Raw genomic sequence first — 27,143 nt, 5'->3', positions numbered from 1 at the left:
TAGTGGCCCTCTCCATCGTCAAAGTTGCACACTCCTGTTATAAACCATGCCCCCCCTCTTGTCTCCCTCTCTCCTGGTAGCGGACCTCCCCCCACTCCCAGAGGACAGCTCGGAGGGCCCAACGGTCCTGTCCCCTGGAAGCCCCTGCTCCATTAGCGGGGCCAACGCCGCCAACGACCTGCGCTTCCACCAGCTGCACGGCACCAACGCAGTCATCACCAACGGCGGACGCACAGCCCTGCGGCAGAACTGCCGCAGCGAGTTCAACGACGCTATCGTCATTTCCAACAGGTCGGCATGCAGACTTATTTTCACACATTGCCAATACTCCTGTCTGTGTCCTGCTGGAACTTCATTTTTACGCTCACCATTTTCTATTTGAATTAACGTCCCATTGTAATTAATTTAAGTTCTGATTTACTCCATATACACTCAGGAGAGACGTGGAAAGTAATATGTTTCGTCATGTCTCTTCTGTCATATTTGGTCATATCCAGCCATGTAGTCCAACCAAAGCAAATTATAACAAAAAGCAAATCATTATTCTGACATTTAATTGCAGATTTCCTTACCTTGGATGTTTTAATTTTTCTGCGTTGGCCTTTAGGTGCCTTCGAGATGGAGAGCTGTTTGAAATAATCATCCAGAAAATGGTGGACCGCTGGTCGGGCTCAATAGAAGCAGGTATGGTGTCTGCCTTGTTTTCACACGCACACAGATTCACATGATGTCAGGAGGAAACCACCTAACTCCATTTTTGAGGGGTTTTTTTTGTTTTGTTTTTTGCATAAATCAATGCTATTGAACACCCTTGTGTGTTGGTTAAAAAAATATTGAACCGGCCTGAACCAGGCCCAGGCTGGCCTAGCATTCCAGGCACTTAGTCTGCTAATCCAGCCTGACAGCGAGTCGCGGGTTTGACTCCCGATCCCCACGAGTCACGACCTTTGCTGCGTGCAAACTTAACTACAGGAGCGGTGGTCTCAAAAACACAGAGGAAAACTTGACCGAACACAACTCGCTCACTGTATAACAAAATGAAGTAAAAACTTCTATAGACTGAGACTTGGGGAAACATTTTTCCTTTTATTCTATCATGCTCATAAAGTGCTTTTAAATTGCACTTTGAGCACAGAGCACTTTATGAGCATGATGAAATAAAAGGAAAAATGTTTCCCTAAGTCTCAGTCTATAGAAGTTTTTACTTAATTTTGTTATACAGTGAGCGAGTCGTGTTCGGTCAAGTTTTCCTCTATGTTTTTGAGACCTCCGCTCCTGTAGTTAAGTTTGAAAAAAAGGACGAAGAAAGGCGCAACAGTTTTCTCAGTACCACACACACACACACACACACACACACACATACATACATACATACATACATACATACATACATACATACATACATACATACATACATACATACATACATACATACATACATACATACAATATTGAACCAATGAAAAGTAGTAAACAGTACTTAATCACTTAAACATCTTAACTCCACTGGACCCTCAAACTGTCTGCTAACTCCACCACCTCTCCCCCTCTCAAGCAAGTAATTGACAATATATAAACAAAGTCACAATACCAACTTTGACGATTCAGCATTGTTTAAAAAAATATATAAGATTTTCTTCATTTCCTGAAAAATGGATATTTTTCATTTCCTAAAAAATGTACATTTAGTTTTTTGCATAAATCAATGCTATTGAACACCCTTGTGTGTTGGTTAAAAAAAATATTGAACCGGCCCGAACCAGGCCCGGGTCGCGGGTTTGACTCCCGATCCCCACGACCTTTGCTGCGTGTCACTCCACATCTCTCTCCCCTCATTTCCTGTCCCCACACACACACAGAGGAAAACTTGACCGAACACGACTCGCTCACTGTATAACAAAATTAAGTAAAAACTTACATTTTGGAGTTAGGTGGTTTCTCCCTGACAGCAGAGATAAATTATGTTTGTTCTATTCACCGCTCCAAGAAATGGGTTAACGGAGAACAAATCTCGCATACAGCGATGTATGTGACATAGTCGCATAAAGGACTTTATGCTGCATTCACATGGAATCAGGCAAGCGGTAGACGGCAAACGGCAACACCTGCTGGACGGCACGGAACGGTAAAAATATTAAATATTTTAACATTGATGCCGTCTGCCGTTACCGTCGCCGGTTCTGGCTGCCGTGCCGTCCTGTTCCGTTTACCATCCTGCTCCCGTCCACTAAAATGAAGTCCGGGTTGCCTGATTCCATGTGAATGCAACATTAACCTTTAATTGATGATGTTTGTGTCCAGGGGTGACAGCCATCAGGCCAGAGGAGCTGGAGTTTCCCAACACTATGACTGACATAGACTATGACACCTGGATGCTCAGGTACGGCTGAACATCAGCAATGTGCCTGCAGGCCTAGAAATAGACTCTTGAAATGTAACAAATTTGTGTTTTCTCGTTTCCTTAAGAGGTTTTTTATATAGATACATTTTAGTGTGTATGTTTTTAAGTCACGTCTCAGAGTCTCTTTTAAATAAAACCCAATATTCGAGACTAACTGAATCGCTAGTTTGAAATCCATTATTCTCCACCATTCTCATTTTCCAATTGTGTTCATATATACTGGTGAAATTGGTCTTGTATTTCATGCTAACATATACTTTTAGAAGAAGTCCGATGCACACCTCAAAGGTTGATGACAGGTGCGTAGGACAAAATGGTGCAAATGTTCAGAAGGGTATCTCTGATAATAAAAGCAAAGAAAGAGATCCCGCACACTGTCTGGAACATGCACATTTTTTTTGTCATGCCATGATGTCTGTTCTGATTAAGGTCTAACGAGCCAAAAGTCGACTTAACCCATTTCCCGCCTCCATTAATTAATCCCTCGATCGCGTATTGCCATGGTTTAATCGCGCGTAACACTTACTTTGAAGAGCCAAATATCCGTAACTGGATGTTACAATGACAAACTGCTGTGTGTGGTGTCATGACCGGTTGTTGTCTCGCTCGGCGGTGGAAAAACCTGACCGCGAGTGTCAGCGCGCCTGCTACAGCCCGTTGAAAACCCTTGTTTTCACCAGAAACGGCCCCCTCAATGTCGTTTCTGAGATACAGGCCTTAGAATTGAAGTGGATGCGCACGCATCTTCAAAATGTCCCACTTGATGTTGTTGGGTTAGCAATAGTAGCTAACGATGCTACTATTGATTAAAATACATCGCTGTTAAAACGAGAATTCCAGGTTTGGCGCGGTAGGGTACTAATTTAACCCTACGTTTTCTATGTTTCTGGCGGGCTTCGTGTAAAGACGAGCAACATTTTTTGTTGTGTGTGCGGGACCTCTTTCTTTTGATTTTATTATCCGAGATCCCCTTCTGAACATGCTAACATATACTGAAATGGTCTTTAAAATGTGTTAAACGTAAACACATTCACTGCCATTGACGAGATATCTCGTCATTTGAAATCCAACGGTCCAATGCCATGGACGAGATATCTCGTCATTTCATTGATTGCGCTCTTCGCCAAAGTATGAATGGTTCTAGGTTGCTAGGAGACAGATAAAACCGGAAATTAACCGGAAGTGAAAACTCTGTCTCCATCTGCCTCAATGTAAACAGATTTACAAAATGCGTTTTTCTCTTTTCCCAGATTGCGCCTTTGGTCAAAACAAGCTTTATCAACGGCCCATAACTAAAAAAATCACGGTTACAAAATAAAATTTCCCGGTGAAAGAAAATAAGATCGCCCGTCACTTCACACAGCGCTTGTTTAATTCCGGTTCTCGTCTCGGGTTCCATGGGTCTTCAAAATAAGGCTCTTAAAAAAAAAAAGAAAAAACCCACTGGCAGTGGCGGGAGAATTAATGAATGAATACCTGGCAGTTAATGTGTTTAACTTGTTGGAACAAACACTTTGTAAACTTGGTCCACTGGACAAGAAGCTCAGCCAGATGCCTTCTCTCCTGTCCTCTTCAGTGGCACGGCCATCATGCAGGACGGCAACACCATGCGCAACAACTACGGCTGCGACCTGGACTCGCTGACCACTGGCTCCCGTATAGGCATGATGCGTTCGGCCAGCGGGGACCTCCACTACTACATCAATGGAGTGGACCAGGGGGTCGCTTGCACGGGCCTTCCGCCGGGTAAAGGTCAGTGCAATTTTATTTAATACTAGATTTTTTATTTTTCCTCTTTATATGCTATCTTAGGGCAGATTCACACTATGGTCCTGCATGTGCACTCGGGACCACTTGGCAGATGTTGTGGTAATGTGAATGCTGCGTACCGTTCCCCGGAGTGGATCACCCAACCGTTCCCGGGATCGCATGGAGGTAGTCTCGCGACCGATTGAAGTGTACTCGGATACGAATCGATGCAATGTGAAAGCATTGAATACAGTTGAATGAAGTGTACTCGGGTGCGGAAGAATCAAGGCCAATGTGAATCATGGCCAGTGGGGACCAGGCAATCGTATTCGGGAACAGTTTGAATCAAACAGACTCTGTGTGAATCTGCCCTTAATATAGTTGTTTAATTTCATTTTATTTTTCACCTGAAAGCGCTTTCTCCCTGATGATCTCTCTCTCTCCCTCAGAGGTGTTTGCGGTGATCGACCTGTATGGTCAGTGTGTGCAAGTATCCATCACCAGCTCCTCTGGTCCACTGGACAACAGCCTCTGCACCAGCAACATCACAGAGAAGAGCTTCCCCATCCACTCACCAGGCATGTGTTCGTGTGTCTGTGTCTGTCTGTGTGTGTGTGCATGTGAGCATGTGCGTGTGTGACCCTAGGGTTGTCACGATCGTGACATTTAAAGGTACTTTCAGACGCATTGATTAACGCAGACGTTGTCGCCTGGATCTTAGTTGTTTACTTGTCATGTTTTGTGTAAAAGTGTCTACGGTATTGACTGTGTGTGTGTGTGTGTGTGTGTGTGCGTGCGCAGTGGCTGGCGTGGCCCATCGACTCCACAATAAGCATGGTAAAAATGTAGTGCTGCTGGGAGAAGGCTGCCAAGCTGTCCGAGTAGGAGGCTACGCTCATGGCATCGTCTTCAGTGCAAAGGAGCTCAGAACAGAAGAACTGTTTGAGGTGAGCAAGGTGACACTGCACAGCTGCTGCTACCCAGCCTCACAGCACTGCGTAAATATGTACGGAATTGCAATTCCGTAGATACACGCCTAGAAAACTCCAAAATCCGTACATATGACACTGAAATCCTCCCCATGTTGACAAAGACGGAGTGGCGCCGTCTCTACCGAACTTGAGCCACGGGAGACGCCACCGAGCGGACTCCGAGCGGCTGACTCATATCGGCTCTGTCCGAGTGGTAACCCGATATGGACAGAATAGTAAATAATCCACCCCGAGCTAGCCACGGTGAAATAGCACTTCTGTACTAGTGATAGCCGCGTGGCTATCACGCGGTCAAAACAGTAGTCGTGTAATATGTACTGATTTTGGGGTTTTATAGGCGTGTATATATGGAATTGCAATTCCGTACATATTTACGTATTTCTCTGTGACGGATGCTGCCCTCTTACTACCAAATACGTTTCATTGGAAAAACAAACAAGCAGGTGCGCATTTGTGCGTAAGGTGGCATGGTTTTTAACATATATGTTAAGGAAATGGTAATTGGCTTCAGGAGAAAATCAGTTTTTGCTCATTGGCTCTTTTTTTTCAGCATTTTAATTGTAAAGCTCATGGCATTTTAGTTGAGATTTGTCCTGTTGTTAAATGTACAATACACAACAATCTTTGTTACCCGTCACACATTTACCCTTCAAACATTTGAATGTAAACCTGTGTGTGAATCAATCAAAAATCTCCCTAAAGCCTACCGGTAATTTCCACTTCATCACATGGCTGTGTCACTCCCCATAGATAACAGATTTCCAATGGGGAAACCTGAAAGTCAGTGAGTGGCATGGTCATATGACTAAGCATAAATTTGCTATAAGCACTGTTGCCAAGCCTGTTTATTATTGTATTAATGTTTATTATTGGTACATTATCATGTGAAGGACGGGGGCGTCAAATCTGGTCAGGGACCCCCATACCAGATTTGTGTTGTTAAAATGTATTTACCTATATTTACCTTTTCTTTTCTTTTTTTTGTTTGAAAATAGAAGATCTAAAAGCTCACGACGTGTCACGGACGGTGCGTTGTCAGCTTGTGGATCGGCTATTTTCAAATAGCCGATGCATAGAGGTTTAGAGTGCTCCTGTGGCGTTCCTTTCAAGCTTGTTTTCATAGACATAGACATGTTCGCTTATTTCTCTCGCCAGATCTGTCAGCACTGGCCTTAACCCATTTACACTTGAGGACGCGTCTGTGTCACCTTATAGCTTTTAACCACTTGAACCATTATTTTAATCTGTTGATAAATAGCAGATCTACAAGCTCATAGCATGGCTCGGTACCACACTATGAGCTTGTAGATCTGCTTACATATCATTTTTGGGGTCCTTGACATGAAGTAGTTTGAGAACCACTGACAATAGAAACAGTTTATTTTCTTCAGAAAACTGTCTTGATTTAGAAGACATTTGGTAGAATCTGGTCCTCAGGTCTCAATGGGATAATAACACGACTCCATCTCCTCCTCCCCTTCCCCCTCCCCGCAGGTGAAGATCGACGAGGTGGACGAGCAGTGGTGCGGCTCGCTCCACATAGGCCTGACCACGCTGGCACCGCCAGAGCTGCCCTCCTGCCCGCTGTCGGGCCTGTCTCCCTCCCTCCCCCAGCTCAGAACCAAGGTCACCTGGCTGCTCTGCGGCTCTGAAGTACGACGCAACGGTCTGCTGCAGCGGCAGAACTACGGCTGCTCATTGGACCGGCTGACGGTAAACAGGCTCTGCCCTAACCCCCCCTCCCCCTCCCCCCGAGTGCTCCCTGGATCAGGACCAAGTCCATCTTTACTATTATTGCACAAGGAGTCAAGGAGACACTCGAGGAGAGTGCCGATGCAAAAACAAGCCCTAATGAGCGAATGCTTGCCATTAGCAGACGATATTAAGGGGTGTGTGTGTGTGTGTGTGTGTGTGTGTGTGTGTGTGTGTGTGTGTGTGTGTGTGTGTGTGTGTGTGTGTGTGTGTGTGTGTGTGTGTGTGTGTGTGTGTGTGTGTGTGTGTGTGTGTGTGTGTGTGTGTGTGTGTGTGTGTGTGTGTGTGTGTGTGTGTGTGTGTGTGTGTGTGTGTGTGTGTGTGTGTGCGTGCGTGCAGGTGGGGAACCGTGTGGGAGTGAAGAGGTGCAGTGACGACACCATGCACATCCTCATTGATGGTGAGGATATGGGACCGGCTGCAACTGCAGTGGCCAAGGTACGTACATGCGCATGGCACACACACACACACACACACACACAATGGGCTATATGCACACACTCTGCCTACTGCCGAGCCACTTCTCTACTTCCTTCACAGGTGTTACCAATGATTCTAATTTAGGCTCTGTTCCATTTAGTGTGCAGTGGTTCTCAAACTTTTTAATTTCAAGGAACCCCATAGCTCTGACAGTGTACAAATGGTACCAAATGGACCCTTACCATTTGTACACTCTCAGAGTTAAACACCTGTACAGGTCCATTTGGAACCCACTCAAGGACACTTTGAGACCCACTAGTGTAGCAGAGTGTTTCCAGTAAGCCAACACGCACAATGGCAGCACCCTGATTCTGTTTGACCAGAATGGAACAGAGCATTCATTAGTAGTAACACCTGTGAAGGAAGTAGGGAAGGGGCCCACGTTCTTTCCAAAATGGTGTGTATGCATAGAGCCCATTACATGTACATTAGGGATCCTTGAAGGGGTTCTAGAGGGTCCCTGAGCAAAACGTGTTAATACAGAAGCAACATTTTTAGTTTCGTTTTAATCACATTAACCCTATTTTACTTCAAGGTCATTTATTTAATCCATTAAGACCTGAGGCCGATTCTGCGAATGCCTTAATTGGCAGTTCTCACACTTCAATATAATAAAAAAATCAAAATTAGCAGATGTACAAGCTCGCCGACGCCGTGCGGTACGAAGTGACACTGTGAGCTTGTATATCAGCTATTTTTGAATAGCCAACAACGCAAAAATAAATTGTTACAGATGCTACAGATGCTTCTACAATAAAGGCATCATCTGCACACACAAACCCAGTATAGAGGGTATGCGTGTGACATCATCATCAAACCAGGAAGTTATGCAGGAACACCTACTGAGTGGCAAAAAACTACTTTCTGGCCTTGACAGCCCAGACATCCACACAGAAATGTCCTATCTGATTGCATTAAACGACATTAAACAATGTTAAACTCACTTTGCCTGTTGCTTTGCCACTCGATTTGCCACTCGATGTGCCATTCACTTTAAGCATGCGCATACCCTCTTTAAAGTGACTCACCAGCATCTTCTGTGTGTGTGTGTGTGTGTGTTTGTGTTAGAATGTGTACGCGGTGTTGGACCTGTACGGACGCATCACGGCGGTGTCCATCGTCAGCTCATCGGTGCTGGAGGACGTGGAGAGCATCAAGGCTCCGTCGCTTTCCTCAGAGAGCTGTAGTGAAGGAGAGGAGGACAGCACGCCCCTCAGAGAGGTAGAAATGTTCCGCTAACACAGTGGTTTTCAACCCTTTTCATATCAAGGCCAAATTATTTGGCATTTGAGCCACGGACCACCATTTGATGAAATTTAGCCTCTCAGACCAAAGACTTGGAATATTTTGTTGTCGTTGGATAAGATGTTGTCCACAATTCCGTGCTGTATTGATGTTGGTACCATAGGAGAGATAACAGGAACACGTTTCTTCCCTCTACATTCTCTAATTGTGTAGACTTCTTGTAAATTAAGTAATGCAGATGTTTAGCAATAATGTAACTGTTGAGAGCGTAAAATGAAACCAAATGGACCCGTGGGCCGTAAGGGTATAATTATAGTTACCGTAGTTATAACACAGGGGCGACAGTGGCTCAGGGGTAGAGTGGCCAGATGGGAAAACCTTGAGGTTCCCACTTCGATCCCGGGCTCCCCCAGAGTAAGCGTTGAAGTGTCCTTGAGCAAGACTCTGAAGTCTGAACCCCTAATTGCTCCCGATGAGCAGGTTGGTGCTTTGCATGGTTTCCTCCGCCATCGGTGTGTGAATGGGTGAATATAATGCACAATCGATGTAAAGCGCTTTTGATAAAAGCGCTATATAAATGCACCATTTACCATTTTATTTACCATTTACCACTCAAAATATAAATATTCATAATGTTTTACGACTAATCAACACATTCTAAAAAAGTTTTTTATGATTACTTATAAAGTCAAGTGTCATAGATAGATAGATAGCTAGATAGAATACTTTATTGGCAGTTTAAGAAAATTACAGAAAATGACATCATTTTAAAAACCGCCAAATGGACTTAGACACAAAAAAGCCTTCGCTTGTTTCCATTGTGGTCCACTTTGTAACATGAAACTATACACAAACATACTGGTTAATAATTGCTGGACATTTTTACAAGGTTCATAATGTTTTTGTAATACGTACATAAGTGTGGGATGCATTATTATCACTTTTTAATGTAGGCAGAAACATTAAGTAAGAGCTTATACATTTACGTTGTTATAAAAATGTTCTTATCCAATGCATTATAATCTGATTATAAGTGTGTTTATAATTCATTATACAGATGAGCTTCAAAGCAAGTGTTACCATAGTTTCAAATGTATTTATGGAATTTACCTGTCTTTGAAACTTCTTTCAAATAAGAAAGTTGAAAATGCATTTGTTTTTGCATGCAAAGCATCACAGCATAATGCCATAATTGTCATCAGTGGCAGAACAACATCAAAGCACTGAGAAAACTGCAGAACAACATCATCCACATTTTCTCACTGGCTAAACAAGTCCAAGGCGACTTGTTTGTTTGATTGTATTCTATTTACTTATCTTCCCCATCTCAATCTATTCTCGTCCCGTTTTGCACGTACCCATGGATTAAAGTTCTCAGTCACCACAACTGATTTCAATCATTCGCATTTCATGGAAGCCCATGCATGTCTTCTATAAAGCATGTTGCCCACTAAAAATATCTACAAGCTCACAACACGTCACGCTACGTCGCATTGCAACGTGTTGTGAGCTTGTACATAGGTTATTTTCGGTTATTAGTCATTTTAGATAAACACTAGCAATAGAATACATGTAGAAGCATCTTCCATAAACATGAATGAACGGTGTCAGAAATGTAATAAAAGCAAGTCATTTCTTCAAGCAAGTAATTTCTTCCACTGGTCGGCGGATACAGTATGTGGAACAGCAGCAACACGGGTTTAGATTATTTTTCCAATACCTTAAAATGTCATCGTTTAAACGTTCCAGTCATGATGGCATTTTATTTTTTGCTTTATTCCGTTGCGTACGTACCTCCTCCCAGGCGGAGAGCGAGCCGTGTGCGGCGCTGGTGTCCACCACCGCCACCATGGCCTTCCTGGAGAACCACGGCAAGAACATCCAGCTGTCCAACCAGAAGCTGACAGCAGCCAGGGTATCCAGCTACAACCAGGGTCTGCTGGTCACCGCACAGCCCCTGACCCCACAGCAACTGTTCCAGGTATACTGGGGTAGGGTTGGGGGGGGGCGGGGAGGGGGCAGGGGGGTAAGTGTTGATTTTGACAGCAACCCTCTAGGCCAGTGGGTCTCAAACTTTTTCATGTCAAGGACCCCCAAATTGACACTTATTAGCTCACGGACCCCCATTTGAAAAGGTATGCCCTGCAGGGACCCCCATAAGAGAAGACATGCTACGGGACCCATTTAATGGCATTTCTATCTCTGGGAGCCCAATTTATATTGTAAAATAAATGTTAATTTCGGTTAAATGTTTTCGGAACGGGTCCATTTGGTATCATTTGTACACTCTCTGAGTTACAGTCCCATAAGGGCCCATTTGGTTCCTAACTATAATTTAGCTGGGAACCCCCTGGAACTCCCTCAAGGACCCCTGGGGGTCCCTGGACCCCACTTTGAGAACCACTGCTCTAGGCATCCATGAATGAGACTCCCAGTGTGCCATCCATCCATCCACCCATCCGGTCCTGTTTATTACAGGCATCAACTTGTCAGTCAACCCCTCTCTCTCTGTTTGTGTGTGTGTGTGTTAGTTTCAGATCGACCGCTTGAACCCACAGTGGACGTCGTCGCTGTCTCTGGGGGTGATCGGTCACTCCCCCGAACGGCTCAACTTCCCCTCCACGGCATGCTGTCTGAAACGCTCCGCCTGGCTGCTGCAGAGGGACTCTGTCTTCCTCAACTCCCTCAAGGTAACTGTGACTGACACACGGTGCACGTCGGACACACACACGCACGCACACAATCTGTCATTCTGTCAGTGGAGGAGCACACACTTGTCAGTGGAATTTGTTATCCTCGTGTATTGATTTAATCCCTGCCTGACTGTGTGTTCTACCTCACTGTTGAATTGATCTCTTCCATCCAGAGTATGAGGTAGCAACACAATGGTCGCCATGTTGTGAATTCAATTTCAATTATGTTGTCTTTTGCGTCCCGTTTTTTTTCATCCCTCTGTCTCTAATGTTCCCTCTAATTGCTCTCTCCACGTGCTCTCACCCCACCCCCCCGCCCCACCCCCCCTCTGTTAGATCTGTGAGAACTATGGCCCTAACCTGGACACATGTCCAGAAGGCACGGTGCTGGGTCTGTTGGTGGACACCAACAGTTGTCTCCACCTCTATGTGAACGGCATGGACCAGGGAGTGGCCGCTCAGGACATCCCCTCGCCCTGCTACCCCCTCATTGACCTCTACGGACAGTGCGAACAGGTTAGTGCACGCACGCACACAAATGTGTTTGGTTTTCAAACATTTTTTATGTCAAGGGCCCCCCAAATTGACACGTATTAGGCCGCAGACCCCCATTCGAAAATATATGCCAGCTAGGGACCCCCATAAGAGAAGATGTTTACGGCTCTAGCGGTGATTTTCAACCATTTTCATTTAAAAAAATAATAATAATGGACCGGGTCCATTTAGTTCCTACTATCATTTAGCTGGGGACCCCCTGGAACTCCCTCAAGGACCCCTAGGGGTCCCCGGACCCCACTTTGAGAGCCACTGATCTAGACTAGTGGTATTGGGAGGGCGCTTATTTATGCCTTAAGTCTTTTATTAAACTGTTAGGATTTAGAAGGCATTTTTTTTAGAATCGACCTCAAGTTTAGAAGGCATCTTTTGGAATCGACCTCAGGTCTAAATGGGTTATTAGTCATAGGTTTGTTCCCTGAATTTTTTGCGATTAATGTACTTTATCTGTACCCGGAACTTCTTTGTGGAAGTCTGGTTTGTAAATGTAAACAGTGGGAAAGAAGGATGCATTCATTCTTGTTTATCTGTTAACATGTTTGGTAAAAAAAAGGATGTCCCGATTTTTTTCTTTTTTCGTTCCCGATCCGATACCAGTGTTGTGTTTATAGCTATTTAACTATATATCTCATATTGTGTTTATAGCAGACTCTACACTCATATATGTGCACTTGCAGTTTGGGCAACTCGAAAGCAAACTCCACATGCCCCTACGTTTTATTTATCAGCCATAGGGTCAACCCCTTACCCCTGTGTCGGATTGGTGGTTAGACTGGCATATTCGCCGATACCGTTATGAACCGATATGACAAATAAGGGCCGATACCAATACTTTTCCGATAACGATACAGTATCGGGTCATCTCTAATAATAATAATAATCTTGCGGGCAATGCATCCTGGATACTGTAGTCTAACTCTATGCACTACTGATACAGTTACTAATCACCTCTTTTAGATTAAAGGTATATTCAGTGATTTCACTTTATTCAAATATCACTTATTTTTTGTTTTGTTGTGATAATCCTCCCTACTATAGAGTGTGCTGACCATATAAGGAGTTCCTCCCTGTCCCCAGTTAACCCCTGGGGTCAAAACCGTAGGTTTCGTTTTTGGCTAGATGGCCCAGCCTTCATCCAATCAGGAGAGAGAGGGGCCTTCCGCCAATCATGATCGAGCGGGGATGGGCCTTGGTGTGCGTGCTGTTGGCCTGTCGCGTGTCACCCCACTGTAGTGCGTGCATGTGCACATCTTGTGCAACCGGGGCGGACCGGGGTTTTTTCCAAATCACTGAATGCTCCTTTAACCATGGTTGATATTCAGCATGCTCAACCCCTCCCGTCTGCTAAATGCCTATATTGTACTGTATAGCTCTGCTGTTGAGGAGAAACCACCTAACTCCAAAATGTTTCAGGAAATGAAATGTATACATTTTTCAGGAAATTAAGAAAACCTTATATTTGGAAAACAAAGCAATACTGCCTCGTCAAAGTTAGTGTTGTGACTTTATATATTGAGGGGAGAGGTGGTGGAGTTTGACAGTTTGAGGGTCAATGGATTTAAGAGGTTTTGTCCAAAGTGTTTTTTACTACTTTCCATTGGTTCAATATTTGTGAAATGACACACAGACATAAAGGGTGTTCAACAGCACTGATTTATGCAAAAAACCCCCTCAAAAATGGAGATAGGTGGTTTCCTCCTGACAGCAACGATATGTGCAACCTAACCCATTATGCCAGTGCTAATGGTGCGGTATGTGGTGTCGTAATGGCAGGTTACCATAGTCACTAACAACGTGCCGGCTGTTGGTGGCGAGAGTGGTGAGGCCCGCTTCCAGGGTGACATGGAGAAGGCTGACATGGTTGACGGTAAGACACATCCAAACAAGGTGTGTGTGTGTGTGTGTGTGTGTGTGTGTGTGTGTGTGTGTGTGTGTGTGTGTGTGTGTGTGTGTGTGTGTGTGTGTGTGTGTGTGTGTGTGTGTGTGTGTGTGTGTGTGTGTGTGTGTGTGTGTGTGTGTGTGTGACACATTGATTATTGCGTAATTTATTTGTATGTGTAAACGTGAAACATTATTGTAGGTCTCTTTTCCCTTCACCATTATCGTGTATTAAATTATAGTAAACTAATACTAACACTTTATTTAGAAGTACACACCCAAATCATAGTACATCGTAGACGTGTGTTAATCAATCAATTATTCAATCAAAGCAAACGCCATCAACAAAATTATGCAACTGCCAAGCTGTCATTCTCTTGTATTATTTTCCCACCATGGAGTAACCTCGCATCTCGGAGGACAGTCAGGACGGGCAGTGTCTGTAATCAGAGGCAGGCGGGGCGTTACCATGTCTATACTCAGCCGCACATTAGATATGTGCATTGAACAAAGGAGAGAATCACTGCAATAGCAGGTTTCAATTGTAGGCTATAGAGCGTCGCAGTCCCGCCCCTGACGAGCGGCCCGGAAGACAATTTCCAATTCATTTTTCCCATAGACGTTTCATAAAGTATTTATTTAAAGACCTGTAAGCCTCGGTCAAAGCCAACTCGGATCATGACAACTCATGACAACAAACAAAAAAAATTGGGCAGAACAAATAATTAAATAATTAGTGCTCTGCTTGCGTACAAGTAGGCCATGCATGGCCTACTTGTGTGCAAGGCGCAAGTTGGCACCTCGACAGAGTGCATTTCTAGTGTATTATTGGATGCAGCAGACCAGAGCCTTTGCTCGCTGGTGACGTGGTGCAGTTGATGCAACAATGATACGTTTTAAAGTTGTTAACAGTGATATATAAACATGAACAATAGATAGCTGTGTAGTTTCCAAGCGCAAGCTGCATTTCTCACCTAATTATAGTAAAACCTAGAAATGCACTCTGTCGAGGTGCCTCTACTAACTAATGTCTATTACAACTGCTGTTCTAAATCCTTTAGACCCGTTATTGACCTTATACCAACCTACCTAACGTACCTTAGTTACGTCACCATCAACAGCCAAAATGGGACTACCATCCTTACCCCGATACATACATACATACATACATACATACATACAAACAAACACGATCACCAAACATAGAACGCAGAAAATCTACTAAATGTTACGAGTTCAGGTTTTTTGGGTGCAATTGAGCTCAGAAAACTTTTTAAAAAACGTTCCCACAATCCCTTTAATTAGTATCATCGGCAACACCTGTGAAGAAACTAAGGAAGTAGGGAAGCGTCCCAGAAATAGGAAGTTATTCTGTGTGCATATAGCCCATTTGCGTGGCTGTCCTTGGCTAAGCACGCAAATACCGAGTGGCGCCCGATTTCTTGTGTACCCTACCAGCAGGCTGTGTCTTTATTAGACCCCGCGTTTGTTATGTACGTTCTGATTTGTAGTTGAAGCGGATGTTTCTGTTTTTTTAGAGAGGCACCTTGTTAAAGTCTAAAGCAGAGGTTCCCAACCACTGGTACGTGTATCGGTGCTGGTACACCGGACATGTCCCACTGGTATGCGAGAAGGGAATGCCAAGTTTTCCCGATCATGAAAACTATAACCGTGCGTAACCAGGATTTTCAGCGGTGAAAAGTTGTGGTTTATAAACAGCTTTGAGTCTGTTACTTCCGTGTTGCATATCATAACAGTGACATCACTGTGGAATCCTTGGTATCATTTAGGTCAACAAGGACTCAGTCACTCAGGCAAGGTACGTTCATGTTCGAGTTGTTCATTACTCTCTGCCGGGTCTTCTGGAAGCTTAAATAGCTCTGGGGAGAAACGAACGAAGAGTATGGCGAGGAAGGCTCCTTGCAGCAATCCCATCAACACATCGTTCAAGTGGCTTTTGTTGTCAAACACGCGTGTGTATCCAACCCATACAGCCAACAGTAACAGGTTGAACTGGATGGTGGGTCTGAGCATACGCATCCATGCCCTGCCCTGCATACGAGCCTCAATATACAATACTATGAAGACCATGTAGTACATAACGTGTGAGGAGTGAAAGGAGTAAAACGATAACCTGGTTTCTTTTACATGGTCAGGACTTTGTGGTTTCCAACAGTCAGGAGGGTCCGGGAAACGTTCCTCATCGCATAAATACAGGTCTTTCAGGAGGTCACACGCATCAAAGAAGTCTGGACGGATATGGCCTGTGAAGAACTTGGCCAGGAAAGTCAGCGAATTGCTGGCTAAGGATCCTAACATGAAGTTGGTTGCCATCTTGTAGAATGACTGGTTGAAATGGGACCAGTTGGTGAACATCTCTCCTATTCCAAATACTGCAGCGGGGAGTAAATTGATGGCTATCCATGCTTCGTTGTCTATGGTTTCCTTTCGCATTGGCTTTTGGATGCTTCTGTCAGTACAGTCGATTCTCCTCATGTAAGGTTGACTAGCATGGAGGATGAATGATGGCAGGAACGCAAGGGAGAGACAAAGAATATCCAGTACACACCACAGCATCCACTTGCAGAATCGTGCCATAGTTCATTTGTTGCTGGGTCAACGCTTAATGAAAAAGGGCGACTGGACCAGAATAATGCAGTTGAAGGAAGCCAGTTGGATAATTGGTTAGTGGTGTTCAATCATAATTTAGTGTGATTCAGTGATTTCAGGAACTACTCTAGATATAGTTTAGCATAAAGTGTTGGACTGTATTGATACTGAAATACCAATAATTCCGATGAGTGACTGTGACCGTGCTTGCCGTTTTTACTGTCCAGTTGAGTTGCTCCTGTCATCATGATGAGGTCACCATGACCAGATCAATCATGTCCAAATATGGACATGATTCCTGAGTCGAAAACAAAAGAACATAGCTGCATGTATCGATACGGGGGAAAGGAATGTAATAGTCAATAGAAAAACCATAAACTGCAATAAGCCATATAACATAGGAGACTGAACTTGAGAAAAAAAGACCACAAAAATGAGATGTGTTCTGCATGAGTAAAGGCACAGGACCGATATAGCTAAAACAGCTTCATTGTTAATGGGTAGGACGAAAATAGCCGATTTGCTCGTCTACATATGACGTAAATTCTCCATTCATTGTCAATGGCATTTAATGTTTGTGTTGGGACAAAAATACCGATTTGCTCAGACACATGACGTAAATTCTCCATTCATTGTCAATGGGAATTTAACCGAAATACCGATTTGCTCGTCAACATATGATGGAAATTCTCCATTCATTGTTAATGGTATTTAACACCTCGAGCGGAAAGGACGGAGTTCTCCGTTCAATCAATTAGTAACGCCCAGCACTCAGGACGGAGATTGATAAAAGGACGGAGATTTATTGATATCAAAACCGATCGCATCGCTCCACAGGCTGGGAGCGTCTGTTGCGCAACATTCAATGTTATTTTTCGGTGGGACGTCATCGAAAATTTTAGCCGATGAGACCGAAAATCTTAAAACGTGAACGGCGTACGTACGCACACAGAGACTTGGTGCATTTATAGTTCGATAAGATGACAATGGTATAACATTATGTTGTGATATAATCATATAGCAGCGGGTAGGCTACTTGAGGCCAGTGTTGGAAATGCATGCCCCACCCAGATATCATGTCTGTGTCCCTTCCCTTTTATCCCCATATATGGAGTTCTTTGTCAGGCATGCCCAAATATGGAGTCTATGATGTCAGAACAGGCCAGCTCCATATAGACACTGGGCAAGGGCCCTGTCCAGAGCCTGGGCAGAGACCATTTGTGGCGGTTCTGGACAACCGTTGGTCCGACCGACTCGACACCGGGCACTGCACTCCCTGTGTTGGTGTGAAACAGTTGTACACACACACACACACACGGAGACTTGGTGCATTTATAGATAGATCCTGTAGTCATAGTTTTATCCTGTAGTTTTATCCTATAGTCATAGTTTCATCCTGTAGTTTTATCCTGTAGTTTTATCCTGTAGTTTTATCCTGTAGTTTTATCCTGTAGTTGTATCCTATAGTTTTATCCTTTACGTAGTTTTATCCTATACGTAGTTTTATCCTGTAGTTTTATCCTGTAGTTTTACCCTGTAGTTTTATCCTGTAGTTTTATCCTATAGTTTGAACAATAAGAGTGCGTGACGCTCCCCCACCCCCCAACCATACCGGCCCACAAACATTTGATGAACTGTAAGCCGGTCCGTTGTCATAGAAAGGTTGGGAAGCTCTGGTCTAAAGGACCCTTTTTTCCAAAGTTTACCGGTACTTTAGTGTTTGACCATGCTTTGATTGTATGCCATCCAGGGATCAAAGAGAGTGTGTGCTGGACGCCCCCTCCAGAGGTCAACCCCAACAAGACCTGCGAGTACCAGGCGTTGTGTTCACGCTTCATGGACTTGCTGACGTTACCAGGTAAGTTAGACTGGACACCAGGGGTCCTCGAGGGGGTTCCAAAGGGTCCCCAGCTAATTGATGGAGAGTTGGTAACCAAGTGGACCCTTATTTGATCTGTAACTCTTCAGAGCGTAAAATGAAGTACGGGTCCATTTGGTTTAACTTTACGCTCTCAAGAGTTAAATTATTGTTATACATCTGCATTACTCAATTTACCAGAAGTCTACACAATAAGAGAATGTAGAAGAATTGTTATTTTGATCGTTTGCCTGTTATATCTCCTATGGTACCAACATTACAGCATAGAAATGTGGACATATTCTTTAGTTTTGGGTCTGCGAGGCTAAAATCTCATCGTGGTCCGTGGCTCAAATGCAGAATAAATAATGGACCTTGACATGAAAAGGGTTGAAAACCACTGAGTTAGACAAATCACCTCCAAGCTGTGTCGTTCATCACAGGCCTTCTGACCAGTGTTGATTTTCGTTTTAGTCGTGGTCTTTTAAATAAAATTCCATTTGAAATGTTTTGTTCTCGTTTTAGTCGACTAATCATAAGAGTTTAGTCAACTAAATGTATAGTTGATTTTGTCGACAAACATGTATTTTGGCGGGATGGCCAAGTGGTCTAGGCGCATGCCACATATAGGCTTTGGCCTGACAGCGCGCTGCATGTTCGAGTTCCGTTCATGACGGCCGTTGCTGCATGTCTCCCCTTCTCTCTCTCTCCCTCTTTCCTGTCAGTCTTCACTTGTATCTATAAATAAAGAAACAAATCTTTTTAAAAAAAAAAAGTATTTTGGCAGGCCTTGATGGCGTCATAATGCCTGATTTTACATTTGGTTGCACTCTGAAAATAGCCAATCTACAAGCTCACAATGCGTCGCAGCGAAATGCACTGTGATCTTGTAAATCTTCTATTTTCAGAGCGCAACACCCGATCGCAACCAAACATTTTAGTCTAGTTTTTATTTTTGACTCAATTGATCATTGTACAAACAAAACGAATCGTCATTGTTTTAGTCGACGAAATCAACACGGCTTCTGCCTTTTGTGTGTGTTTCTAATCTCCTTTAGCGTTCGGTTAACGGTATTTTTGTGTGTTTCTAATCTCCTTTAGCGTTCGGTTAACGGTGTTTTCACAAGCTAATTTTCTTCTCCTCCTTTTCTCTCCCTTCAAGATGGTTATTTCAATGAGGATGCTAAGTACAACCTGTGCTACTGTGAGTCTTGCCACAAGTTGCGGGGTGACGAGGCCTACTACAAGAGAGGAGAGCCGCCCCGCGACTATGCCTTGCCCTTCGGATGGTGCCGCTTTGCCCTCAGGTCAGGGGCTTAAGCACTAATCACACAAACGGTTCATTGATTAAGGTTCTCAGTCACCACGACTGATTTCAGTCATTTGGATTCCATAGAACCCAGCATGTCTTCTGTGAAAGCATGTCGTACACCGAAAATAGCCGATCTACAAGCTCACAACACGTCGCAGCGTGACGTGTTGTGATCTTGTAGATCTGATATTTTGGCCATTGGTTATTTTAATTTGAAAGTATTTAAAATGGTCTAAAACCAGCAATAGAATACATGTTTAGAGGAATCTTCCATTAACATGAATGGTCTCGGAAATGTCATTAAAAGCAAAGGTTAATGCTTCAACCTGTGAAGCATTAACAGGTTTAGAATGATAATACCTAAACATCATCTTTACATTTTTAGCCATGAGATAAAATTTTGCTTTATTCCATGCATCGTCAGTGCATACAACATCATGCATGTACTTAACGTGCATCATCCTCTGTCTGTGCAGGATCAAGGCCCACTGTGAGGTCTCTAATGCATTGAAGAAGTGGCACATAGCCTACCATGGCACCAGTGTAGGAGCCCTGCGACGGACTCTGGACCACAGTCAACTATTGTCTGGTAGGCCACATACTCTGGTTGGTTAGTTCAAAATAATCATATTTGTTTGTCCCCAGTTCAAACACCCTGACAAGCACTTGGAATTGTAGGAGATGAGGCATTACATGTTGTTTAACTCGGTTCCACAAATAAATATTGTGAAAATAGCAGATCTACGAGCTTGCAACGTGAGCTTGTAGATCGGTTATTTTAATTTGTTTAGCTATTTTGCTATCAAAATCATGTTCCCTTCAGCCGGGGCGCCTGATGGAGGGGAAATGAACTGGTTGGAATAACGTGTTACTTCCACGCGCTTCCAAACGGGGAAACTCCCCTCTGTCAGGTGAAAAGAAGCGGCTTGGACTAGAAGGAAGCATGAGGTCAGTGTGTTGCTCTCCCCAGGTTGGCAGAGGAAGTGCAGTGCCCAGGATTACAGATTAGATAATTGACACTGGGTGAAAAAAATGGGTTGCAAAATTGTGGGATAAAAAAAAGATTTATATAAAAAACTATTATGTAATCTTTAAAAAAGTTGGTTTTCCGTGCATCATTCTGTCTGGCCTATAAATGCTTAATTTATGTTCCGTCGTACAATGACGTTCCGCATTGAAAATAGCACATATACAAGCTCACAATGCGTGCCACAAGCACAATCCATGTTCAGCATTCCGATCGATGTGAACGATGCTTCAAATGGCCGAAAGGAACTCACGTGTGATGTTGTAATGTTTGTGTTGGTACAGGCACGTCGTCAGTCTTCTCGGTGTCTCCAGTGAAGACAGAAGGGCCAAACGGATACAGTGAGCCAGAGGAGAACAGTGCTCCTGACAGGGAGGTCCCCAGAGTGCAGCTTTCTCCCACCATGCGCTACTCTGGCCTGGAGATCTTTGCCCCCAAAGTGCAGTACGTCATCATTTTTTGAGCCAATGCATGGCTTTCCGAAATTACGTCATAGGCCAGCCAAGTCTATGGACTTTTTTGTTTATAGCCTAATTATAAATTCCCCGTCGTCGGGCCAAGTCTATGGACTAATGTTTGTTTAGGGAAGTAAATGACAACGTAAAACGTCATCTTCTGGCTGATATAAATACTAAAATATTGCCCTCGCTGCACCCCTTACTTCACACAAAATGTATTTTTTGAGTGGTGCAAACCACTCCAATAACCAGCTTTGTCTGTATCTATGTGTCTATGTGTCTATGTATGTGTGTACCTGTACGTGGGGCCACGTAGGGGTGAGCATGGTTTGCAGCTATATCCAGCTTTTAGTTTATGTTCACAAACTTTGTCCTACACAAATTAAATTCCCATTGACAATTAATTGAAAACTTCACGTCACAGTGTCTGAGCAAATAGACTGTCTATTTTATGTCATGATAAGATCACCCCTCACTTCACACGGGTGTGATTTTTATTATTATAAAAACCTCTGTTGCCCTAATATTTATACTTTATCGTACGATTGTGTTGCGCACCAAAATTAGATGAACCACAAGCTCACACAGCGTTGCATCCGCGACCCATTTTCGGTGCACGACACCATCCTACGATGGGGCATAAACACTCACTTCTTCATCTCTTCGAATATGAATTTTGACCGTTATTGTTCTCCGTTCTTAGATTTCAGGACCCTCGCTCTCACCGTCGCCACCAAGCTCAGGTGGGATTCCAGGTGTGTGTTCGGCCAGGATCCTACAAGGTGGGACCCCAGTCGCTGGGTCCCAGCGAGTCCTTGGATCCCCGCTTCAGCAACACAGAGATCGAGTGGATCACCAAGGAGCAGGGCGGAACGCTTCTCTATGGACTGCTTGTCCGGGTAGAGTGAGAGAGGAGACGCGAGAGGAAGGGGGGGAAGGAGTCAAAGAATGAGAAGATCCTCAGGTACGCAGCCCTGTGGTACAACTTCTACTGTTAAATCGACAACCAAAATCCAACCCCCTGCCTTGAGCTAAAGACTCTTCTGGAATTTCGTGTCCTGCTGTGGATTGTTGACAATTGAGCTTTTTCTTTTTTAAGTTTTGGTTCTTTGCTCCTGGACATTTTTAATGGGTGGGGGACTATGAAGGTTTCCGAGAAGAACAGACACTGCCTGCACTTTATGTTTCGGACACTCGTGGGCAATTTTTAAAGCAACTTACCATCTTGACGATTGTTAAATTTGTGGCGTTTATTATTTTCTTTGTTCGCACCTTTTTTAGTATTTTCCCGTTCGTCCCAAACCTTTTGTTCTACCCTACCACAATCCGTTAAGCGGCTTTTTCTTCCCCACTTGCACTTATTTTTTACACCCATCATCTATTCTCAATCTGTCCCTTTATTTTTGGAACAACTGCTCTTGATACTCCACGGACAACCTGGTCCAGAACACGTGTTCCAACTCTTGCGGACCATAGCCTGTGAAAGCCCAACAACCTTCATCTGCCATTCTGCGCGCGCTCAAGGACCGTCAGATTTATTAAACACCGAAACATAGGGCAAAGTGAAATTGTGAAAAAGAGTGGCAACTGTCCGAGCAACAATTGGACAACGGACAATTGGTTGGAATTTGAGAACTCTGAAGAGAATAGCGAAGAGAGTCCTTTGGCTTTCTGGAATAGTTGTGTGGAATTACACGACTGGAGGAAAACAACAAATGTTTACACGTATAACTTGTGTGTTCGTCTTCTCTGCTTGTCATCTCCTGCATCCTGTTTGTCCTGTTGGTATTCTGTGTTCTGACCCCCCCCCCCCTCCCCCCAACCCCCCCCTTCCTCTCAGTGGAACACCCCTGGCTTGCACTGTGGAAGGACTGGCACGTAAAGGTGGTTTTGTTTCACAAAATAATGTGGGTTACCACGTCACCCACCCCACCCTCTACTTTACCCCTTGTTTACATTTCTTCCCTTCATATCCTCGCTCTGATCCATCCATCTCGTGATGTCTGACTTTGTTTACCAGGAAGGGCTTCCAGAGTCAGACTCATTACCGCGTTGCAGGAACGCTCGCTGAGCAGTCAGTCCCTCATCGGGAAATCCGAGTACTCCTCCGATAGCAAGAGTCAAGATCCTAATGGCGATGTTTACATTGTGAATGTGATTTCATTAGGGCTTTGCAGTTTGTTTTGTATATTGTTTCGCTTTCTCATTCGCTAACTCCCGTTCATTCACAAAGATTTACACACGTACCAACCCCCGATTTATCCAAACATATTCACCCAACGACTGATTGTATGTCAACAGCTTTCCAAAGCATATCTACTTAGCCATTCTGTTATATGTTGCCAATTAGATATTAGACTTGTTTTTTCCATTACTACATACCGTACATTATGTAAGATCCCCTCATGTTTTCCAAGTCACTGATATGACAGATTGAACAAAGGAAGTTGTGAGTTCTCGGACAGTTTTCGGTTTTAATAAACTGAAAATCATTGGGGTTGGATAGAGGAATCTTGCAACGTCCAATCAAAATGTGAAAATGTATGGGTTATTTATGGCCCAGTGCTGCTTTGTACAAGATTTAATTTGTATTATTTTATTTTTCTTTAATTTTCTGTATGTTGCGTTGTACAGGCTGTTACTTAACATTAAAATCATATCTTCCTCATTTGTTAAAAAAAAAAAAAACAATAATAAACCGACAAAGACAGTATGCACATACGAAAGTTCCGTTTGACAACTTTCATTGTGTTTCTGCATGTTTCAACAACCAAAAAAACAGACATGACTAGAGAATGTGCTTCTCAGAGCCCATTGTGGCCCAGCAAAGCTTTGCAAAACTGGCCTCTAGGGAGTGTGCGTGCACCGCTTCACACCGATTGGTCCAATGGTGGGCCAAACCTTTGCACCCATAGAGGGGGGTCTTGATTACATGACCATTAGAGATAATGTGCGGGTAGCTCAGTCGGTAAAGCTCTCGCCTTTTGACCAAAAGTTCATGGGTTCGATCCCGGGGAACGCCAACTCAGCGCATTAGTAGCACGGTTTGGGTGCAGCAAGTCGTGTGGTTAAAGGGACACTTCACCCTTTTTGCAAAGAAATATATGTTAATGACATTTAGAAGATTTAGAACACTTTCCTGGGGTTCTTTGTGTGCAATATGTGGTTTTAGATATTGTAGATTTTAGCAGTTAGTCCATTAGCCCAGTGTCTCTGATGTCATGGACACTGGGCTCGCTTCCTTCCTGGACTACAATTCCCATAATGCTTTGGTGCACTGCTCCTCGTTGTGGATAGGGGGAGGGCTGTCTTATTGAGACATGTTGTCCAGGAAGGAAGCGAGCCCAGTGTCCATGACATCAGAGACACTGGGCTAATGGGCTCACTGCTAAAAATCAAAAATATCTAAAACCACATATTACACACATAAAGACCCCCAGGAAAGTGTTCTAAATCTTCTAAACGTCATTAACATATATTCTTTCGCAAAAAGGGTCCCTTTAAGTACTGGGAGCTGATGGTACAGTAGGTGTGGCACTCCACCTCAGCAATCCATCTCCCAGGGGTCTAGCGCAGTAACGGGGACAGACTTCCCGCGTGTTACCGGCCGATACCGACAATAAGCCACTCCCGACCTACTGGAGATAATGTGTATACCAATTTGTGTGTTGGACAAAATCTGTAGTAGCGATATATATATATATATATTTTTTTGCCTCTGGTGGGCAGAGGTTCTTCATTGACCTCCTGGGAGTATGCGTGCAAAGTTTCATGCCCATCGGTCAAACTGCTGGACATTAGCTGCCCAGACTGACGGACACACATGGACAGACACACGAAAACAGTTTCCGGCCTGGCAGAGACAAACATCACAGAACGCAAAGCACCATCCCTGGTTCCTTTTTTCACATTTTATTTAAAGTAGGAAAAGAATTCAGTCACTGACATGTTATTGCAGTGTTGCATACTTACTCAATCATACGTTTCAAAATGTAGACTAATTACTTCTTAAGGCCAATAGTGTTTTCCCTCTTCTTCTTTTTTTTGTTTGTTTTTGTTTTTATTACAGAAAATTGTGGTTGCATCCAGGCCATTCTGCCCTGCCTTTTTAATAACAGACACACACGCTCACATGAACTTCAATATTGTCACTGTCGGCCGGAAACCTTGTATGTCCAAAACCGGAAATGGAACATAATCTTTTCAGAAATTGTGAATATATCCGATCTAGAAGCTCAGAATGCATCACGAGTTTTGTGAGCTTGTAGAATGGCCATTTTCATGACTTTTGCTCGACACTCTTGTAAATAAAACATACAGGTGGAATAATATTCTACTGGAAATTCCATGAACCCAGAAATGGTGAGTAGTCTAAACTATTACCTGCATTATGAAGGAAATTCAGCTTGGTTGCTAAAACTTAATTCAAACATCACTTATTTTTTGGACAATCCTCCCTACTATAAAGTGTGCTGACCATATAAGGAGTTCCTCCCTGTCCCCAGTTAACCCCTGGGGTAAAAAAAACCCTAGTTTCGGTTTGGGTGGCAAAGCCTTCATCCAATCAGGATGAGAGGGGCCTTCCTCCAATCATGATCGAGTGGGGCGGGCCTTGGTGCATGTGCTGTTGGTCTGTTGTACTTCCCCCACTGTAGATCGTGTGCATGTGCACATCTTGTTACCGGGGCGGACCAGGTTTTTTTTTACAAATCACCCAAATCACTGAATGCTCCTTTAACAACCTATATAAGGCAAAAAATGTCAAACTACTAGGGGGTTTTCATCATTCTGAATCCATTCCAAGCATTAGTTTTGCACAAAAAACATTCCTTGGGCTAAAAACAGCCATGGACGTTTTTGAAAATGGACCGTTTTAATCTCATCTGCTATAAATCTATAGATGACATTTGAATCATAAAGGTTTAGACTACTCAACATTTCTGGGTCTAACATGGGACCTATTGGGGCTTCCAGTAGACTATAAGGAGTTCATGTTTCTGTATGACAGTCAGCGACGATATGCAACCTTTTTGTCCCATATCTCAGCCAGGATGTAGGTACAGTTGGGTGCCACCGATATTGTCCCTTATCATTTGACCCATTTAGGCCTGACCTCAAAATTTAAAAAAAATCCTTCTAAATCCTCCAGTTTTCTGAAATAAATATTTTCGCGATTTTTCAAAAATAGCAGACCTACAAGCTCGTAGCGCGCTACTCGGTGGCGCGCTACGAGCTTGTAGATCTGCTATTTTTCAATAGCTAAATTATAACATGTTTAAAACACCAAAAGGGGTTTTGCGCAGATCACGCAAACCTCAGCAAAAAGAAAAGGACAATATCGATGGCCTCCAACTGTACTTCCAGCCACAGAGTGGTCAACAAAGAGATGGCACCTGCAAGTAGCGCAGGAGATGATGGTCCTGAAATGTCCCTCGCAGGTATCAATCAAACTCTTATCTTGTCTTATCTGAGATGAATGAGCTCGTCTGTCCTTCCTTCCCGAACCTAAATATGGCCATTTCAGTCAAAGTTCATAGCCCACAATGAGGGGGAAAGATTATTTTCTGCTTGATCATCATTCATGTTACAGTTGCATAGTCCTCATTGACTACTTTATGCTCAGCTGTAAAGAAACCGACAGGCCACACACCAGCCTGGATCTTTTAAGTGGTACCACGTATTTGCAGTCCAGTTGATTTCTATAATGGTGAAAGTCTACAGGCACAAGGAAGCTTGAATTCAGTAGATTGAATTCTGGCCCACCAATATACAGTAGTTTAACAAAGGGGCACAAGATGTTTTTACATGTATAGTATTTTTGCAGTAATTAGTGGAAAAAAGTAAAAACAATGAAGGGCAACAAAAAAATCACTAGTAGGGGTGTAACGATATAGTAACTACATCGAAAAATCGATTTTAATTTCAAGAATCGAAGTATATCGAAATGAAAACAGCAACATTGACTATGTATCGTATCGCATCGTTTTGCAATGGAAATAATCGGTATCGAATTGTTTTGCTATGTAATTAATCGATTGTATCAATACTGCATTTTTGTGTGTGGTATTTAGCAATTTTTAGAAGAAAAATGAAAAAGAGGGGTTTAATTAGTTAATTTAAAATAATGTCGATG

General features: G+C 43.5%; 1 protein-coding gene across 3 annotated transcripts in view; it reads left to right on the top strand.

Annotated features, from left to right (window-relative positions):
- The window catches only part of neurl4 (neuralized E3 ubiquitin protein ligase 4), a 36,459-nt gene extending 12,729 nt beyond the window's left edge, over nt 1–23,730 (top strand). The window contains exons 12-30 of one of the 3 annotated variants that reach the window (XM_079490679.1): nt 81–291; nt 608–684; nt 2,302–2,380; nt 2,668–2,700; nt 3,978–4,153; nt 4,600–4,728; nt 4,952–5,097; nt 6,637–6,855; nt 7,234–7,332; nt 8,443–8,595; nt 10,424–10,600; nt 11,151–11,309; nt 11,649–11,828; nt 13,641–13,734; nt 18,106–18,213; nt 19,376–19,520; nt 20,002–20,114; nt 20,837–20,996; nt 21,714–23,730. In XM_079490679.1, coding sequence (XP_079346805.1) covers nt 81–291; nt 608–684; nt 2,302–2,380; nt 2,668–2,700; nt 3,978–4,153; nt 4,600–4,728; nt 4,952–5,097; nt 6,637–6,855; nt 7,234–7,332; nt 8,443–8,595; nt 10,424–10,600; nt 11,151–11,309; nt 11,649–11,828; nt 13,641–13,734; nt 18,106–18,213; nt 19,376–19,520; nt 20,002–20,114; nt 20,837–20,996; nt 21,714–21,918 — 2,663 coding nt within the window. In that variant the 3' untranslated portion in view covers nt 21,919–23,730. Of the gene's footprint in view, nt 1–80; nt 292–607; nt 685–2,301; nt 2,381–2,664; nt 2,701–3,977; nt 4,154–4,599; nt 4,729–4,951; nt 5,098–6,636; nt 6,856–7,233; nt 7,333–8,442; nt 8,596–10,423; nt 10,601–11,150; nt 11,310–11,648; nt 11,829–13,640; nt 13,735–18,105; nt 18,214–19,375; nt 19,521–20,001; nt 20,115–20,836; nt 20,997–21,713 lie in introns of all 3 variants that reach the window. The other 2 variants (XM_079490678.1, XM_079490680.1) reach the window with 2 other exon arrangements.
- Nucleotides 23,731–27,143: the final 3,413 nt, after the last annotated feature.

The sequence above is a fragment of the Electrona antarctica genome, assembly GCF_951216825.1.
Source record: "Electrona antarctica genome assembly, chromosome: 21".
NCBI lineage: Eukaryota > Metazoa > Chordata > Actinopteri > Myctophiformes > Myctophidae > Electrona > Electrona antarctica.
Note: the sequence above shows the minus strand (reverse complement) of the source record. Positions and strands in the feature narration are given on the sequence as shown.